The sequence below is a fragment of the Chanodichthys erythropterus genome, chromosome 13, assembly GCF_024489055.1.
Source record: "Chanodichthys erythropterus isolate Z2021 chromosome 13, ASM2448905v1, whole genome shotgun sequence".
In the NCBI taxonomy this organism is placed as follows: Eukaryota; Metazoa; Chordata; class Actinopteri; order Cypriniformes; family Xenocyprididae; genus Chanodichthys; species Chanodichthys erythropterus.
The window spans coordinates 31,835,740-31,854,119 of NC_090233.1; the positions used below are offsets into that span (position 1 = coordinate 31,835,740).

The 18,380-nt window shown below is 35.2% G+C and overlaps 1 protein-coding gene across 3 annotated transcripts in view; it reads left to right on the forward strand.

Moving 5' to 3' along the window:
• Positions 1 to 18,078, forward strand: part of ppp3cca (protein phosphatase 3, catalytic subunit, gamma isozyme, a) — a 38,492-nt gene extending 20,414 nt beyond the window's left edge. Inside the window, exons 5-14 of one of the 3 annotated variants that reach the window (XM_067408110.1) lie at positions 3,469 to 3,614; positions 3,710 to 3,849; positions 5,713 to 5,790; positions 6,101 to 6,195; positions 6,710 to 6,835; positions 7,947 to 8,024; positions 9,718 to 9,802; positions 10,279 to 10,376; positions 13,704 to 13,730; positions 15,909 to 18,078. In XM_067408110.1, coding sequence (XP_067264211.1) covers positions 3,469 to 3,614; positions 3,710 to 3,849; positions 5,713 to 5,790; positions 6,101 to 6,195; positions 6,710 to 6,835; positions 7,947 to 8,024; positions 9,718 to 9,802; positions 10,279 to 10,376; positions 13,704 to 13,730; positions 15,909 to 16,072 — 1,037 coding nt within the window. In that variant the 3' untranslated portion in view covers positions 16,073 to 18,078. The remainder of the gene's footprint in view (positions 1 to 3,468; positions 3,615 to 3,709; positions 3,850 to 5,712; positions 5,791 to 6,100; positions 6,196 to 6,709; positions 6,836 to 7,946; positions 8,025 to 9,717; positions 9,803 to 10,278; positions 10,377 to 13,703; positions 13,731 to 15,908) is intronic. The other 2 variants (XM_067408111.1, XM_067408113.1) reach the window with 2 other exon arrangements.
• The last annotated feature ends 302 nt before the right edge of the window (positions 18,079 to 18,380 follow it).

Below are 18,380 nucleotides of genomic sequence, written 5' to 3' on the forward strand. Positions count from 1 at the left end.
TATTTAATTTGTTGCCATTGAGGCTAGGGGTCAGCTTGTCATAATGCAATGTGAGTTTCGATTGCTTAGCCAACAAATCGTTGTAAATATGCCTGTCCACATATTTCCAGTGGATGTGAAAAAGTGGAAAGGGTTGTGAAAATAAGAAAAGTTTTAGGACCTTAAGACAGCAAACAAATTACTGTCTCAAATTGGTCTTTAGCAACCTTTTTAAGACTGAATGAATATTCCCACTGCTGTGAGAGGCGGTTCATAAAGAAGTGCTGTCTTTGTTTTACAGGCTTTACGTGCTCTGTTTTCTGCAAACAGCACTTTGTCCCTTTGAGAAAATAAGCTAGCAAACAGCTCTATTAGAGTAAGGTTTGCAGAGCTCAATGTCTGCTGCCAGAAAGTGTCCAGGTGTGAGTTATTAGTATGCTGGATAGTGAAGTGGCTGGAGCTCATCTGGCTCACAAAGAGACAAACCCGATGAGCCGTTGTGCACTATATGCAGCATTACCTCTCCTGATTTATGAGAGAGTAATGTCTTTTCATTGTGAAGCCTCTCATTAGCATTCTTTTACAATAATTTATTTAAAACCTTAATTCAATGCAGCATGACCAGCCAAGATCTCAAATAGAGACGCAAGGAGCTGTTTAGCTTCTTTTCAGGCTTGGATTTATTCACGCTCCAGTTGCTTACAAATACAGAGACATATTTGTTATCCGAATGGATATTTCTACACAGGGATTTCTTCTCTTTCCGTCTGATGTGGTCGACCCTGGTTTGCATCTACTGAGCCAGGGACCCATCTGCTAGAAGGTTATTACAGGTCTCCTAAAGCCAGTGTTAGATCACATGACCAACATGGACTTATTTTCAGCTGTTGACACCTGAAGTGTTTATGCCCTTCTTCCCTTCATGTCATAGCAGGAGCTACATTTTTTTTTAAATTTAATTTTGAAACGCTTGTCTCTTGTAATATATTAGCTAAAGTGCTAGCATTAGGTAATGTGACGTCTTTTTTAGGTTATACTGTAGGTTTGTAATTTGTAAAATACAGACTGTTTCACAGAAATAGCTACAAATTGAGTTGTTAACATGAGTGTGCTTGAAAGAAGTTGCTTGCTTATTTATAAATGTATTATATTATGTAAGTTATATTCAATCTTTTAGCTAATACCATGACTACCCTTGTAAAAAAAGAACACCTTAGCATACTTTTTAAATTATTATTTATTACAGAAATACTTTTTAAAAGAATATACTTAAGTGCAAACAGAATGTGATGTTTATAGACACTTAATTGCATGTTAATTGCAATTAAATTAAAATATATTATAGTCTGAATTTTATATTAAATGCATTTTGATTAACTTTAGAGTGCTTTTTGACCTACTTAAGACTTTATATGTAATTTCATAATTACGTCTTCTATTGTGTTTTTGAAATTTTTGAGTATATTGCTTAATGTACTGAGAAGCATTTTTGGTGAACCAAAATATACTTTAATGTCTGTTCTAATGACATTTGTATGTCATGTATTTAAATATTTGTAATAACTTATATTGCAATTAATTATTAAGTTGCTATTTTTTACATTTAATATATATTAAATAAAATTTTTACATTTTAAAATATATCATTGAATAACACACTACAAGGGAAATCACAATCAAGTACTGTGTGCTTTAGTATGTTAGTCAACACATTAACATAAGTATGTCAAAAGACGATTAAAACAATCATTTAGAATGTACTTTAAAGTATAACTTTTAGTGTGATATTACAAAGTACACTGAAGTGGCCTTGCAAGTAAAGGTTTTTTTTTTTTTTTTTTTTTTTTTTTTTTAATACAGTTTTAAGAGTACACTACAAGAAACGCATTCATTACTTTTTTCACAAGTGAATGCTGGCCATGTATATAATCTTTTCTAGTATACTAGCACTTGCTACTACAATATATTATATTATACTGTATTATATTTTTGCTTTTTTTAATCCAAATTGAATTTAAATTAAGTTTCGTTTGAACATCTGATTAAAACCCTGGTTTTGTTTTTCTATGGGTCAGTGGTAGTCTATTATGCTCGAAATGAACACTGTTTGCTGTTTAGCTCATATAATAGCGTTGAGGCTATTGTGCTCTGCATAACAAAGATGGAGGTGGTCTCATGGTAGAATGTTTAGTGGAAGCCCAAGTGCTCTTCATGAGACCTCATTCGCAGAGCGAATGTGTAATTCGGTTTGGTGAATAACCCAGCTGCATTTAGTGGAAACTAAGACAAGACTAATGAGACTACTTCAGTCCAGATACTGAAGTATTAATAAGCTTAATCAGCAGCTGAATTAAGTATTCGCATTGCACTAATTAGGCTCATTTGAATTTAATTGAATAGTCCCTGCTACTTTTGTGTCTGCTTGGTGTCAGGTTTTGTTGCTTTAGGTGTAGTTATTACTGCGTACAGATGTGCTGGTTGTCATCACAAAGTATTATGCACAAAAAATGTAACATGATCTTCTTGATGATGATGATGATGATGATGATGACTTTTACAGTTTTGAAAAAAATAGTGTATGTATTGATATAAAGATCAAAGATCTGTAAGGTCTGTGTCGACACCTCCGTTATTTGCTCATTTCCAAGTCAAAACTGAATTGATGTCCAAAAATCATTTAAACAGCAATTTCAGCAGCACATGTAGTTGTTGTTTTTGATTTTAGGGAGCAGTCATTCTTGCTGGCAATAAGTCAAATCAACTAGTATTTAAATTGATAAATTCATTAATAACATACATTTTAGCGAGTAATATACTGGAATTCATTTTAAATTACCCCTGCCATCTCATGGTGTTTAGGGTCAGTAAGATTTTTTTTTTTTTTTTTTTTTAAAGAAATTAATACTTTTATTCAGCAAGAATGCAATAAATTGAACAAAAGTCACAATAAAGGCAGTTATAATCTTACGAAACATTTCTATTTTAAATAAATGCTTTTCATAAATTTATAGACTTCTTTCAAAAACAAAACAAAAAAATCATATTAACCTCAAGTAGCAAATGTATTTCCTTTCAAGTTATTTTTGGTGCAATAAACAAATATTTTTTCCTGCCTAAGATATATTTAGGGATGTTTTTAAAGAATTCTATAAATGTACATTTATTTGAATTAAGCTGTGTATAAAAATCTAATTGAATAATTTTTCTTTTGAACTGAATCAAAAACCAGTGAAGTCTGTCATCTTAAAATATTCACACTACTAATTAGTTGGATTTCAATACATTTTGTCGAAAGTTTTTAGATAAATTGTTTTGGACAAAATCGGCCATGGTGATGGCAACATATCCTACCCATCATAAACGACTGCTCTTTCTGTATAGTAGTTCAAATACCAAGGTCAGCTTTTGATAAAAATGTTATTGAATTTCTTGACTTCAGTGCACCAAAGTTTAATTCAGTCATACTTTTCTGTCTCTGTCCCCTTGCAGGTAAAATAAAGTATTCAGAGAGGGTTTATGACTCATGTATGGAGGCCTTTGACTGCTTGCCTCTTGCAGCTCTTCTAAACCAGCAGTTTCTCTGCGTACACGGTGGCCTCTCACCAGAAATCAACTGCTTAGATGACATTAGAAAAGTAAGCATCTGTTTATGTCCTTTTCCTTGCAGCCTTTTTATTGAAACCAAGATGTGTTCATGCCTCCTCCTTTGTCTTTGCGCTGTGTTATGCAGTTAGACAGGTTTAAGGAGCCCCCGGCATTTGGGCCTATGTGTGATTTGATCTGGGCCGACCCAGGAGAGGACTACGGCAGTGAGAAGACGGCAGAGCACTTTAACCACAACTCAGTCAGAGGCTGTTCCTATTTTTTCAGGTACTGGAGCAAAGCTGTTCATTAGGGTAGATTTCCCAGATTTATAGAAATATAAATTACAGCTTTACTGAACAAGACTCGTAATAAAAATATTCTTCTCACAAGTGATATTTACCTTAATTTTTCTTTTTTTTCACATCACAAATTAAATTAATTGTTATAAATTATGATTTCATTTATATTATAAATATATAAATTATATAAATATTAAAATGGTCCATGTTTATTTTATTCTTTGTTAGATTATAATAGTTTTAAACATAAATGTTTGTTTAAAAATGAATGTCATTTGTTTTATGATCTATTTTTATAGTTTTAAGTCAAAGGCAATTGAAAAGTAGCATATGAAACCATAATAATAATAAAAAAGCCATTTCCAAGTCACCCCCTAGGACATAAAAGTGCCTAAAGTTGGCTTTGTAGGAGTCATTAAATCTTGATATTTTTTATTAATACATATTACATTAATACATATGCTGTAATTTACTTAATAGAAAATCGTAGGTTGTTGAATGTAGCTTATTTTGACATATGGAACATTTGGATGCGTAACCAGTTTTTTTAAATTAATATATATATTAAACCCACCTATAAAATAACTCAAGCACTCATCTTGCATGTTGAGGGAAAAAAGCTGTTTCATTTACTTTTTTCTTTGACCAGGTTCTTTATACTTTCTTTTGAATGTGCAACTGAGTCATACAGGCATCTGTGAAATGGTGCGGAAATCCTGTCTGATTTATGCTGAAATAACCTGACTGGTGTCACCCAGCTGGTTTCATTCTGGGTGTATATATAAGTGTGTTTATTCACTGTTTGCTTGTCCAGCTGGCATTTGTTTGTACCACGCCAACTAAATGCTAACAAAGCGCAGGTGGTGGTCATATAGCTGGAGAGTTCACTGTACTGAGATTGAATGGACTAGTTCGGTATATTGAGTTTGTGTGACATATTTTTGTATGTATACAATATAGGATTATATAGGATGTGGCAATACCCTTTGATATACAGTACTCGGTGTAAATGAGTACACCCCCTTTGAAAAGTAACAGTTTAAACAATATCTCAATGAACACAAACAACTTCCAAAATGTTGAAAAGACTAAGTTTTATATAACATATGTTTAACTTATAACATGAAAGTAAGGTTAATTATATAAGAACAAAATTTTCATTTTTACTCAAATTAGGGTGATACAAAAATGAGTACACCCCACTGAAAGTCTCTGGAGCAAAGCTAAATATTAGACTACAAATGTCTAATTTAACAAGAATTCAACCACAGGTGAGTCTAATTATTCATTACACAGGTGTCCAGCAGACAGTTGACTATAAAAGGGTGTTAAAACCCCTTCCCATTTCATGCTGTCAGCAATGGCACCACATGGAAGAGAAATGTCACAAGACCTGAGAAAGAAAATAATTTCTTTACACCAGAAAGGTCGTTGTGCACTTTTCCAACATGACAATGATCCTAAACACACATCTAAGGCCACTGTTGGATTTCTGAAGAAGAACAGGGTGAAAGTGAGTCAGTGGCTCCTGATCTGAACCCAGTCGAACACCTATGGGGAATTCTGAAGAGACAAGTTGAGCATCACTCTCCATCCAGCATCCAGTCTCTAAAAGAGGTCATTCTTGAAGAATGGAAAAAGATAGATGTTGCAGATATTTTATATCTCCATTCAGCCCAAAAATACAGAGATAAGATTTTTGGCCCATATCGCCCAGCTCAAAGGAGAACCCCTCCAAAAACGTATTAAGAATTGCGCAGTTCATTGGCTCGTGTTATGTTCAATATGTTGAGAAAAAAACTTAATCACTATGACACCCTCAAGAGTTTGTCTTTCTCTTGTTTTACAGTTATGCAGCAGTCTGTGACTTTTTGACAAACAATAACCTGTTGTCAGTAATTAGAGCTCATGAAGCACAAGATGCAGGGTAAGTATTGAGTCTGCTGTTTCATGATAGTAAGACTGAAATAGCTTGTGATTTATTTATTTATTTTTTTGTAATTTGAACTTTTGCTAGTTTAATCTTGTGATGCCAGTGTAGTCCCTCAGTGTCTGCAAATTAAGAAAAAACAACATCTGAAACCGTGTATCATTAGATCATTACTTACTGACTTTAAAAATAACACATTATCTGACAATAGCAAAGAACGCTTCCTGTATTGATCCATGCCAGATGCCTTTTTTGACATGCTGAGCTAGTCTACAATTAAAGAGATTTGTGTGCGTTTCTGTTTCAGGTACAGGATGTACAGAAAAAGTCAGACAACAGGCTTCCCTTCATTAATTACCATATTCTCTGCACCAAACTACCTAGACGTCTATAACAACAAAGGTATGTTAGTTTGTTATAGTACACCTTCTTGTTTACTGCAGGTTTTCTCAAACTTTTTTTAAACCAATTGCACCTTTCATAATCTCAAACGTTTCGCAGACCCTTTCCCAACATCATTATTTCCAATGAAATGGAAATCACAGCCCATTTGATAAAGCATTGCGAGTTGAAACCTATTCAATTATGTCACTCGCAATCAAATTTGCAGTCCCGCATTCTCAGCTAACAAGAAATAGTTTTTCTTTGTAATTTAAATAATTTGGACTGTGAGGCTTTAATTTGAACCTCTGGATAATGTAACAATTGCCCTCCATACAAAGAAAAAATGTACCCTGCAACTCAGCCATAATTATTGCCATATTGGCCTTAAAGTGTCTAGACATCTAGAGCGTCAAAGTATCAGATGACAGGTCGTGAACCTGCATGGCAGCCTATCAGGTTGCTTTTCTTTTGTTTTTTATTGGTTGAACACTTTCATGAATGTACATGACATGTACATGTTTTTATTCCACAGCGGCTGTATTGAAATATGAAAACAACGTCATGAACATTAGACAGTTCAACTGCTCTCCTCACCCGTACTGGTTACCCAACTTTATGGATGTGTTTACGTGGTCGCTGCCCTTTGTGGGTGAGAAAGGTAAGTGTCCAAACCAGGGGTAGGCAAGTTCGGTCTTAGAGAGCCGCTGTCCTGCAGAGTTTAGCTCCAACCCTGAAAAAAAGGTTGGAGCTAAACTCAGCAGGACAGCGGCTCTCTAGGACCGAACTTGCATACCCCTGGTCCAAAATGAGACCTGACGTGGGAGTTGTGATTTTCAGGGACTGACGGACTGATACGGTTGGTAGTATTTGGCTGGCCATGTGAAGCAAAGGCAACAATGCCCTTGTTGTTGATGCGTCTTTGGTGGCTGACTGTTTCCTCTCTGTTTGAAGAATACAGAGAAACTCAAATCTTAAACATCATCTAAAAAAACATAATTTTAAAGGATGCTAGTTTTGTTTTTGAGGTCTCCTACAATAGACATACATCCAAGGACAAAAACACTTTAATTTTCTCCAAATATTCATTGCGGTATAACCTCTTTTCTCTCAGTGTCTGAAATGGGTCGATCAAAGATCCAACCTCTCTAAACCCCTCCTTTCCGTGAGCGTACTCTGCTATGATTGGTCAGATGAAACAGTTGATTGCTCTACCGCTTACAGTGTGTGTCGGAAACAAAACGGTCATTACCATATCTGAATTTCAGCTCTGGAGGCTTCCTCAGCACTTGTTTGTTGTTTAAGGGCAGGTCAAAAGTAGACAATGTTCACAGGAAGCCAATGAAGACCATAGGCTGGCATTATGCAAATCAGTGACAAACCAATGTAGGTTCTAGCAGGAAGTAAGGCTGAAATTCCGACTTGTTTCAGGCAATTAAGAATCAGTTCTTTTTTTTGGGAGACAGTTTGTTGTGCAATTTGATATTTGAAACTTTGCAGACATTTTACATTCACAAACACCTATATTACATAATATGTGAAAGGTGATATTAGAAAACTTTAACATCATATTATTTGTGCCAGCGTGTTCAAGAAAACAGTCTTTTTTAAGTGTACATGGCTATAAACACCATGAAATCACAGATATTTGGTCATAGAATTTAAAATAGTATTTTAAAGAGAAGCTCTAGGAACAATGGACCACTGGATAAAGAACTGCATGGACACAAATGTTATGTAAAATGCCTAATGAGGAGGTTCTCTATTTACAGTGACTGAGATGTTGGTGAATGTCCTAAATATCTGCTCAGATGATGAACTCATGTCTGAGGGAGATGACTTATGTGAAGGTAAGGGTGTTCACTTACAAACACATAGTATACAATTGATTAATTAAAGTTTGGTAAGCCGACAACTGCCTTATGGGCTGATTTCCTTTTGCTTCACGTTCAGTGACATAATTTAATGCAAAACAGCTTGAATGTGCTTCCAGCAGATTGATTGTGTGTGTGTGTGTGTGTGTGTGTGTGTGTGTGTGTGTGTGTGTGTGTGTGTGTGTGTGTGTGTGTGTGTGTGTGTGTGTGTGTGTGTGTGTGTGTGTGTGTGTGTGTGTGTGTGTGTGTGTGTGTGTGTGCTGTGTGTGTGTGTGTGTGTGTGTGTCTGTGCTGTGTGTCTGTGCTGTGTATGTGTGAGCGTCTGTCTGTCTGGTCATCATCAGCGTAGACAGCAGGTCCTCAGAAGTGTCCAACTGTCATTCCGGCTGTCTAAGATGCTCTCCCTGGAGGTCTGATGGCTGCTTATGTCATCCCATGATACTTCCTTCTTAGACAGCTTGTTCTGAAGGGTAGAATTCACATGATGCATACTCTTATGTAAAAAACAGGAATATTGTGAAATATATTACAATTTAAAGTAACTGTTTTCTATTTTAATATATTTTAAAATATAATATATAGACTATGTAGGATTGTGGTTTTGCCTTGTGTAATTATTAAACCGGAAACTGATCTACTTAAATAATTAGAGCGAAGATGTGACACTCTTCTGTAAATACTCTCAAGCCCACGCAAGGCTAATGGCGCGTTTGGCTTACCATGTGCACTTTGAAAGCACTCCAGGCTCACTTAATTTTTTTATTTTTTTCATTAGAGTAATTCCAAACAATTTAAAAAGAATTCCAAACAATTTCAAAGTCTTTTAAAAAAGGTGGAGATGACAGCATGTCCCCATATTTGGAGTGAGAAACACAATTTAGCACTAAGGACTTCCTTCAGTTTTCTGCCATAGAATATTTAAAATAATAGTAATAGTAAATATTAAGTGATTAAATAATAATTAATAATAGTGAAAATAATAAATAAACTAGTAATAAAACTATAATAATGATAATAATTATTATTTTTATTTTACTATATTATTATTATTATTATTATTATTATTATTATTGTCATCATACAAAATTATTATATTGTTTTATACAAAATGCTGTGCAAAAATAAATATACTGTGCTAGACGTATATTACTTGTCTTGTAAATTTTGAATGATAATAATTATCTTTATTATTATTATTATTATTATTTAAAAATTTACAAGACAACTAATATATATCTGGCACAATATTGTTATTTTTGCACAGCATTCTCTGGCATTCTGGTTAAAACCAAGCTTTATTTTGGCAGAAAACTGAAGACATTGCAAAAGAAATATACTACTTGTACAGTATAGTAAAATTCAAATAATAATTTTTAAACTTCATTAAATATTATCATTATTATTTTTTTATTGTTTAATATTTATTATTTTAGCTTTATCAAGAATAACGTTAATAAAGAGTAACTGTTTCAAACGCAGTTCAAAGTGCAATCACAATAATATTCAAAAATGCAAATATTGCTCAGGATGTCAATATGATTTCAGTGTGCATCTTCAACTTTTTTAGCCCCCCCCCTTCCTTAACTGTTTTGTGGGTCAAAGGTCCTATAGGGTAATGGCTTTGGCCCTGTTTTTTTTTTTTTATTTTTTTTTTTTTATTTGGCCACAGGTGGAACTCCAGCTGTCCGTAAGGAGGTGATCAGAAATAAGATCCGTGCCATTGGGAAAATGGCCAGAGTCTTTTCTGTGCTCAGGTCAGTCTGAATGCAGTTATATGTGTTTATATTTTATATATGTTATTATATATAACACACATATATGTTCACTTTGCTGCTTGGTAGATAATTACAGTTATCAAAAAAGTGTTTGTATAAACTGCAGGAAAAACTACCTCGTACAATGAAGTTTTGTTTTAACGCCACACACAAACTTTCCTCCATTAGGATTAATGAGCTGGCGTCAGTGAGTCATCATGCGGAATAACGGTCTAATTATATTAGACATTATTCCAGATGAACAATGCCATAGATAATGGAGGAACAGAGGACATCTTGAAGTCTTTGTCTCTGGTTTTATGAGCAATATTCAGATTAGGTTGGCGCTGCTGCAAAGTTTCAAATTGCCATATATTTCCTCTTTCTCCCTGCACCCCGTTCTAATTGATTTATATGCCTTTTAGTTCTTTGAACACAACTCTTAATACGGTGTGTGTGTTTGTGTTTGGCCTCAGGGAAGAGAGCGAGAGTGTACTGACCCTCAAAGGGCTCACCCCAACCGGAACGCTACCTCTCGGAGTGTTGTCTGGAGGCAAGCAGACCTTACAGAATGGTAAGTGTGCATGTTTGTGGTTTTGTAATGGTAGATTAGTGAAGTTCCAACCCGGAAGTCATACTGGATCATCATCACCACATGTGACCCAGCACTGGCCCTCATACTAAAGCAGAAAGTACCAGCACACCTCAGCTAGAATGAGCTTTGGCATGCCGTATACTAAAGATGATGATCTGGCTCTTTCCCTCATGCTGAACTACATCAGAGCTCATAGCGGCAAATAATGTGCTCTCCATCTCCATTGTGTGAGCTTTTCTGGGCTGCACCCAGCTTTGTAATTCACTTCTTAGCAACTTTCCGGTACTAGCTGCAAAATCACTGCCCACACCCCCAGCTGCTCAGATCTTTATTTCTGATCTGTTAAAGGGGTAAATCTCGTGAAAACCATCCATGATAAAAATCAGAAAAGATGTTTTTATAAAGAAAAATGAAATTATTTTAGGACCATTGAATTTGCCTTTTTTGGACATTATTTTCAGCCCAAAATTATAATTCTGTCATTTATTGTTTATTTGCTTTTTTTTTGACGGAATTGTAAAGCTTTTAAACTTTTTAAAAAGGATGCAAAAGGACCATGAAAGTGATATTCAGTGGTTATACCAATATATACCATGTGTTTATATATTATATTATATTATATTATATTATATTATATTATATTATATTATATTATATTATATTATATTATATTATATTATATTATATTATATTATATTATATTATATTATATTATATTATATTTTACTGTTCAAAGTCTGTGCTGCATTTATTTGATCAAAAAACAAAACTAATAATTTAGTAATTTTGTAATATTTTTACAAACTCTTTTCTATTTTAATATAAATTAGAATATTTCATGCAGCCATTATTCCAGTCTTCAGTGTCACATGATCCTTCAGAAATCATGCTAATATGCTGATTTGATACTCAAGAAACAGTTGTAAACAGTTGTGCTTCTTAATATTGTTGTGGAATTTTTTTCCCCAGAATGTTTTGATGAAGAGAATGTTCAAAAGAACATTTACTGTATTTGAAATAGATTTTTTTCTTAAACAATTTAGTCTTTACTGTCAATTTAATGCATCCTTGCTAAATAAAAGTGCTCATAAAAAAAATTACTGACCCCAATTTTATTTAATTTTTTTCCTTTTAAATATTTCAGTAAGGAGAATGAGTTTGTTTGTATCAAAGTCATGAGAATTGATAAAATGGGGTTTATTGTCATGAAAATAATGTCTCAATTCAAGAAATCTTAATGTTCTTAAATAGGCTTCAATTTCTTTAATTAAAATATAATGTTGTATAATCACAATTATACAAAATGCCTAGCTTATTCTGGACACTATGAACACCTGTTACATCCTGCACCTATGACTAATGTAATGTTTACACTGATTATTTGCCTATGTGTTGTATAAAGCCCTTCCCTTGTAGGCTCACATTAAGCCTTGTGATTTAGCCACCTGCACTACAGCACTTCTGAGAACTCAGAGAGCCAATCAAAGGGTGATTGTCATAAGAGCTGCATCATGACTCTCAGGATTGACCTGTCCAGTCTGAGCAGACAATTCTGTTGACAAGGTGTCCAGGACTAAAGGTCATTAAAGGCCAATAACGTAGGGAACTTTGCTCACTCGCACAGTGAAGGAGTGAGAGAGGGAGATCAGAGAGAGACCGTGGGTGGATGTCACTATTTGAAGTACATATAGAAAATTCAGTGACCTTTAAGAGGCCTGCTTCATTGTCTGTCTGTGTCAGACATCAAGCCAGCTAGACCTGCAGAAAAGAGAGGAATATTAAGAAACTAAGAAGCTGTTGGCCTGATCTTAAGACAAGACCTTAGGACAGTAGGACATTTCCAGCTGTAACTATCCAGTAAGCCCTTCATGTACTCTGAAAAGGATATAGGAGTTGGTTTGGTTGTCTGACTACAATTCTCTCCTGTCTGCTGATACAGCGTAAAATAGTTGTGAATGCCTGAATTTTTTAAAACTGTGGAAATCTCCAAATCATAGATCAGTTCAAAATACATATTTAAATATAATTTATTATTCACTGATTCTTGAGGTGTGGGACAAAACATCTTGAAGATAATCCATGAAATCCATTTTATCATAAAAATATTTGTAAAGAATGAAGACATTCATCATTTTATATACAGTACTGTGCAAAAGTCTTAGATGTTGTTTTAGCAATGGTATAATGACCATATATAATTGTTTCTCAGTCTCTTCATTAGAATATAACCAGAAAATACAGGAAATTTGTATGCAGTATTAAAAAAAAAAGGTTGGAAAAGGACTGGAAGGCCTCAGATTTTCTTCTTTGAGAAAATGGTATAAGTCCAGAAGGTCACACACTAAATACTGATTTTTGCTTAAATAAGCCATTTTGTTTTGATTTTTTTTTTTTTTGCGCATTTTTCCTGTATTTTCTGTTTGTATCATAATAAAGACCAAAAAATGAATATGGATGGTCATTAAAAGATTGCTAAAACATTAAAGCTGGTGGTCTAAGACTTATGCACAGTACTGTATACAGTATATATACACTTTGATGAATATTTGACACATTATTTGTGTATTTGATGGTGTTAACCTATATTGATTGGTTAGGCAAGTTGGAGTGCTTTGAGTTTCTCTGAAAAACAGCGCTACAACCAGTTATCCTACTTTGAAATGTGCGTTATGGGTTAGAATGTTTGTTTTTGTTTTGGTCTGTGTGATCCCGCCCACTGCCAATTTACTCAATAGGATTTCCGTTAGGATGCCAGTTAGGATGGTGGAAAACACTGCAGTCATGGAAGCCAGCAAACAAACTGGGTCAGAGAACGCAGATTCTACCCAACCTAAAAATCCTCAGCATCCATCTAAAAAAGCTCCATGAACAGAAAAAATGTATACATTAGCTAATCATCTTACAATGTAAGGCTTTCCATTGTCAGTTGCTCTCAGCGTCGAGTCTGAGGAGGAGGGGGCGAGGGAAACGACTCTCTCCATTGTTTTGAATTTGTACTGCAGTACCTATTTCAACTGTTAGCTGTCAATATTACATACTACATCTTTAAAGCCCGTTTTGCCCCAGTACCGTAGAATCCTAAAAGAAAATGGCCAAACAATCAATCTGATTGTAAAAAAACTAACTGCTTTTTCTCTCACTGACTCTCTGTGCTCTTTTTATATTACTGTCTGATTCTTTAACTACTAATATTACTGCATTGCTGTGGTGTGTGGGTTAATATGCTTGGGGTTGAATGTAATCACACTGATATAACCTCTCTCTCCATTCATTTTGGGCTACTTCCTGCTGCGCTTGCTAATACAGCCGCCATAGAAGCAAAGGAGGGTCGAGGTACGCTCGCAGTACTGTGTCATATCCTGCCCCTATAATTTGTGCTGTCTTCCCCTCTGTGTCTGTTCATGCCTTGCCGTTCACCTCTGCGTCTGTGTGTGTCTCGGACTAATCATGGAAAATCTGTATTCTTGCACCACCATATTTTTGTGAATTTAATTGAAACCAGCCTAACAAAGTGATTCTCATTTCATAAGGCATTTATTTCCCTGATGAGATTCAGATTTTACAAAAGAGCCTGAAATTACTCCAGGCCAGTATTTTTAATGATAAATGATGGATGCGGACATATGAAACCATCCATGCAGCCATGGAATGAGGCTTCCAGCTCCAGCTCTGCTCCACCTCATTAATTAGCTGTTGCCTGTTGACCGGAGGGGTTTGCTGGTTAGTCCCGGGTCCTGGCTAGAGCGTGCTAATTCTCATGCTGCCATATGATTGGCAGAGAGGCCAAGACCTCCCTCCGCCGAGTATTTTCAGATTCTAATCTCGTTACGACTCTGCACACCTAAGACTGTCTGTTCCCGTTCACGCGTAACACTCTAGCCCGAGGCCTCTCGCCCGCTGCTGTAATGTACCGAGGCTCTAAGCTATTGTGCAAACAAACACAAACACACACACACGCTGGCAGGAAATGTGTGCCAGAGTAAGACACTTTTGCTGTGGAGTCGCTGACCTGATTTCTAAGTTCAGCTGCATCTCCGTTTTTCTCCATTTGAATGGGCATCTTGTGTTTGCTCTGTCAACTGGAACCGGTCATGATTCACCTTGGCAATTGCCTGGTGTTTTCAAAAATGTCACAGGACATAATAAGCCTGTTTAGTTGTGCAAGAATCAGCTTTCCTGTTTATGTTGTTCGGTTGAATATGTGTTCAGTTCAAGCTCTTTTAGAGGTTTGAAATATGAGTGATATGTGTGATATGAAGCAAATTTTATTCCATGCTGTAAATAATACACTCAGTCTCTATTTTTCTTTTTTTTTTTAAATCTAAAAATGTTTGTTCTGATATTTATATACATTTAATATATTTTACTGCATCACATAAAATTGTTGTCTGTAGTTTACGTTGAAAAATTGCAAGTTACAGTTGACTATTGATTGTTTTTACTGTCATGATTTGTTAATTATGTTCTCTTTTTTTTGTGGCAAAAAAACAAACAAACAAAAAACTATTTAGTAGACATGCACTACCATTCAAAAGTTTAGTGCTGAATGTTTGGTTTGGTTCTATTTGGTTCTATTAAAGGATTAGTTCACTTCAGAATTAAAATTTCCCGATAATTCACTCACTCCCATGTCATCCAAGATGTTTGTCTTTCTTTCTTCAGTCAAAAAGAAAAGTAAGGTTTTTGAGGAAAACATTCCAGGATTTTTATCCATATAGTGGACTTCAACAATTACCAACAGGTTGAAGGTCCAAATTGCAGTTTAAATGCAGCTTCAAAGGGATCTACACGATACCAGACGAGGAATAAGGGTCTTATCTAGAGAAACGCTCAGTCATTTTCTAAAAAAAATAAAAATTGATATACTTTTTAACTACAAATGCTCGTCTTGGACTGCTCTGCCATGCGCCACTCATTACACAATCACGTTAAGTCACGCGTGACGTAGGTGTAATTACCGTGGTAGGGTGAAAAACTCGTCCGACATTGTTGTTTTACCTTTTTTTGTAAAGGCCATTTGACTTGCTTGGTACTTTCGCCTACATCACGTGTGACCTTTCCAACATGAGTGTGTAATATGTGGCGCATTGCAGAGCTAAAAAGTGTATATATATATATCCTTGGCTGGGATCGTATTTGACTCATTGGTAACTGTTGAAGTCCACTATATGAAGAAAAATCATGGAATTTTTTCCTCAAAAACGTCACTTTTTTTTTCTGAAGAAAAAAAGACATAAAAATCTTGGATGACATTGGGGTAAGTAAATTATCAGGAAATTTTAATTCTGAAGTGAACTAATCCTTTTAATTTAGTCCATTTTTTTCATGGTTAATTAATTGGATGAATAGGCTTTTTGATCACTGTAAATGACCAAAGGTGTTGTGTATACTTGCACAGTTTAATTGTCTCATGAAACAACGTTTTAACTAAACACTTAAAGTTATCAGTAATCCTCATGCACATTTTCCTTACTACCTCGTTTTCCTTGATTTCTTTTTTCCCCCCGTTAGCCATCCAAGGCTTCTCTCCTACACGGAAAATCCGCAACTTTGAAGAAGCTCGTGGCCTGGACCGAATAAACGAACGGATGCCTCCTCGGAAGGATGGCCAGCAACCTGACGGTACCACAGTTAACGCTGCCAATGAGAAAAACGGCACTGACGGGAATGTGTAAGGGGAGATTTTGCACTTTTCCTCTCCTCCATAGCATTTTCTCTTTCTCTGCCACGTTTTCCACGAGACAGACCCCTCAACTGCCTGGGATGTGGAGAGGAATCATTCCACAAACAGAGAGAGAAATCACTTACAACTAAGTACAACCATGAGATTTTATTTATTAAATGAAATGTATTAGATGTAATTGATAGCAACATTTTAAAGATGAGTGAACATTTGAAAGTTTGCAAAATACAGGTAAACAGTCACATACATGTGTCAACCTTTAATCTGCAACTGCAGTTTTGTAACTCGAAGACAGATGTGGGTTTAAGATGCTGTACAGATCAGGAGATCTAGTTAATCCTGTTTTATAATATTGTATGTCACAATGTATTTGGCAAGGGATGGTTTGACTGAATATACTGATGTATGTTATTAAGAAATATGTCTGTAAGGGATATGTTAAGACAAAACAAACCTAAGGGAAATAAGTTATAAGTTCATTGAAAAATATTTTATAGCTACTTAAATGTTATTCAGTTTCAAGTAATATTCAGACTAAATGAAAATAGTAGCTGCTTTGGGATCCACGTGTCTGTTTCTACATGGAAAAACTAGCATTTATATTGTTTTTTTCCTAATACAGCACTTGAATCTTGCCAGATGACACACCACATGTAAGTAGGCATAACCTCGATCTTAAATAGAAGTTGTTTGATTCTATCTGTGCGAGTGAAAAAAGAAATAACAAAGCATGTCTTATGAAAGCACTGTCACAATCACATAACGTAACTTTTGCATCTGTACTGGAAGTTATTTTGGTCTTTTAAGAGCTATCGTTTAACACAGACTTCAAGACGAGGCTCTCTTTCCCCCATTTCTTTTCTAAAATGATGATAAATGAGATCGCAACCAGCTTTATTGTTACTATATACAGTGGAATCTGTTAGTATGCCTATAAGCTCATGTACACATGTAACAGCCAATGTGGGACGTGTGAAGTTGCTTTGATTGACTCAAAAGCCAAAGTCTTTTTTTGTGCTGTGATGAGTTAGCTGCCAGAGCTCTTATCTACCCCATTTTAGGGTATAATGGGGAGGTAATTTTGCACTAAAAATGCAAGCCCTTGTAAATAGAGAACATCTATACGTAACTCTGAAGCAGGAAGTCTTATTCTCTCTTTAAAGAATGTCCTCCAGGCCATCATTTACTGCGAAGTATTCATTCTCTGCTGAGAAACTGCTCGTACAGACTATCGATTTCATCCGGTTTGTGCTCGAGACATTAACAAAGCATGCTGAGCTTGATAAATGTGTCACAAAGTGATTTGGTGATTTCAGCTGTAACACTATGTGAGATATTGTGGGAAGGATTTTTTCTTTTTAAGGTGGCTGCCTGTTTCAACAGGTTTTGAAAAAATTGTGGTATGTCTCCGCCTACTGTTGGGATACAGAACTTCAAGAGACTGTAGAGGAACAGCATTAAGCCTTTTAATGCAAGTTTGTTTGTTTTTTCTTTGTTTTTTAATCGTTTTAAAAAGAGCAGCACGTTTATCTGGTGTTAAAGCAGGTTTAATCATGATTTGCAATGTTGAATGTCTGATGCTATGCATATGAGCAACCCACCCTATTACAGCGGGTCATTTCTGGAAGCATTTGTAATGTATGTAACATTTTAGATAAGTTAATTTTGTAATATGTTTTTGTTTTATTTAGACCAAGTTTTTCAAGTTTTTTTTTTTTTTTTTTAAATGCAGAACCGGTTCTTCACATGAGTCTGATTTTAAAAGTTACCTTTTTCATTCCAAAAGCATTTAAACTAATAATATGACAAATAATATGTTGTGCTCATCTTTAGGTGTATGAACTCGCAGCTTTTAACAGAAATAAATGTGATTCCAGTGTAACCTTCTGACATACTGCACTGATTTGATCCTGCAGAACACACACACACACACTCTTCAGGAAACGCTGCATGTCTGTGGACTCTAAAGGGAAAATGTGCTACATTTATTTGCATGCATTTCAACTGATACCAATGAAATTACTGAGATTAGGCAGCTGATCTGGGATCAGTTATGCTGTTTTCCTGTAATGGTTTAACAGGGTGTGGGCTAGTCTGAAGTCTGAAGTCCTAGAGAAAGGAAGAGGAAGTTGTTGAGCTTTGTTTGCATACAGCTTGAGTGTTAAAGAGCTGAAATGTTGAGTATTAGGCCTTCACTGGCTTAAGTCTTTGAAACACATCTGTGGGAATGTGTAGAAATGTTTATGCACAATTATAGCATAATGATAAATACAATATGGGGATTTAAATTGAACAGTCCT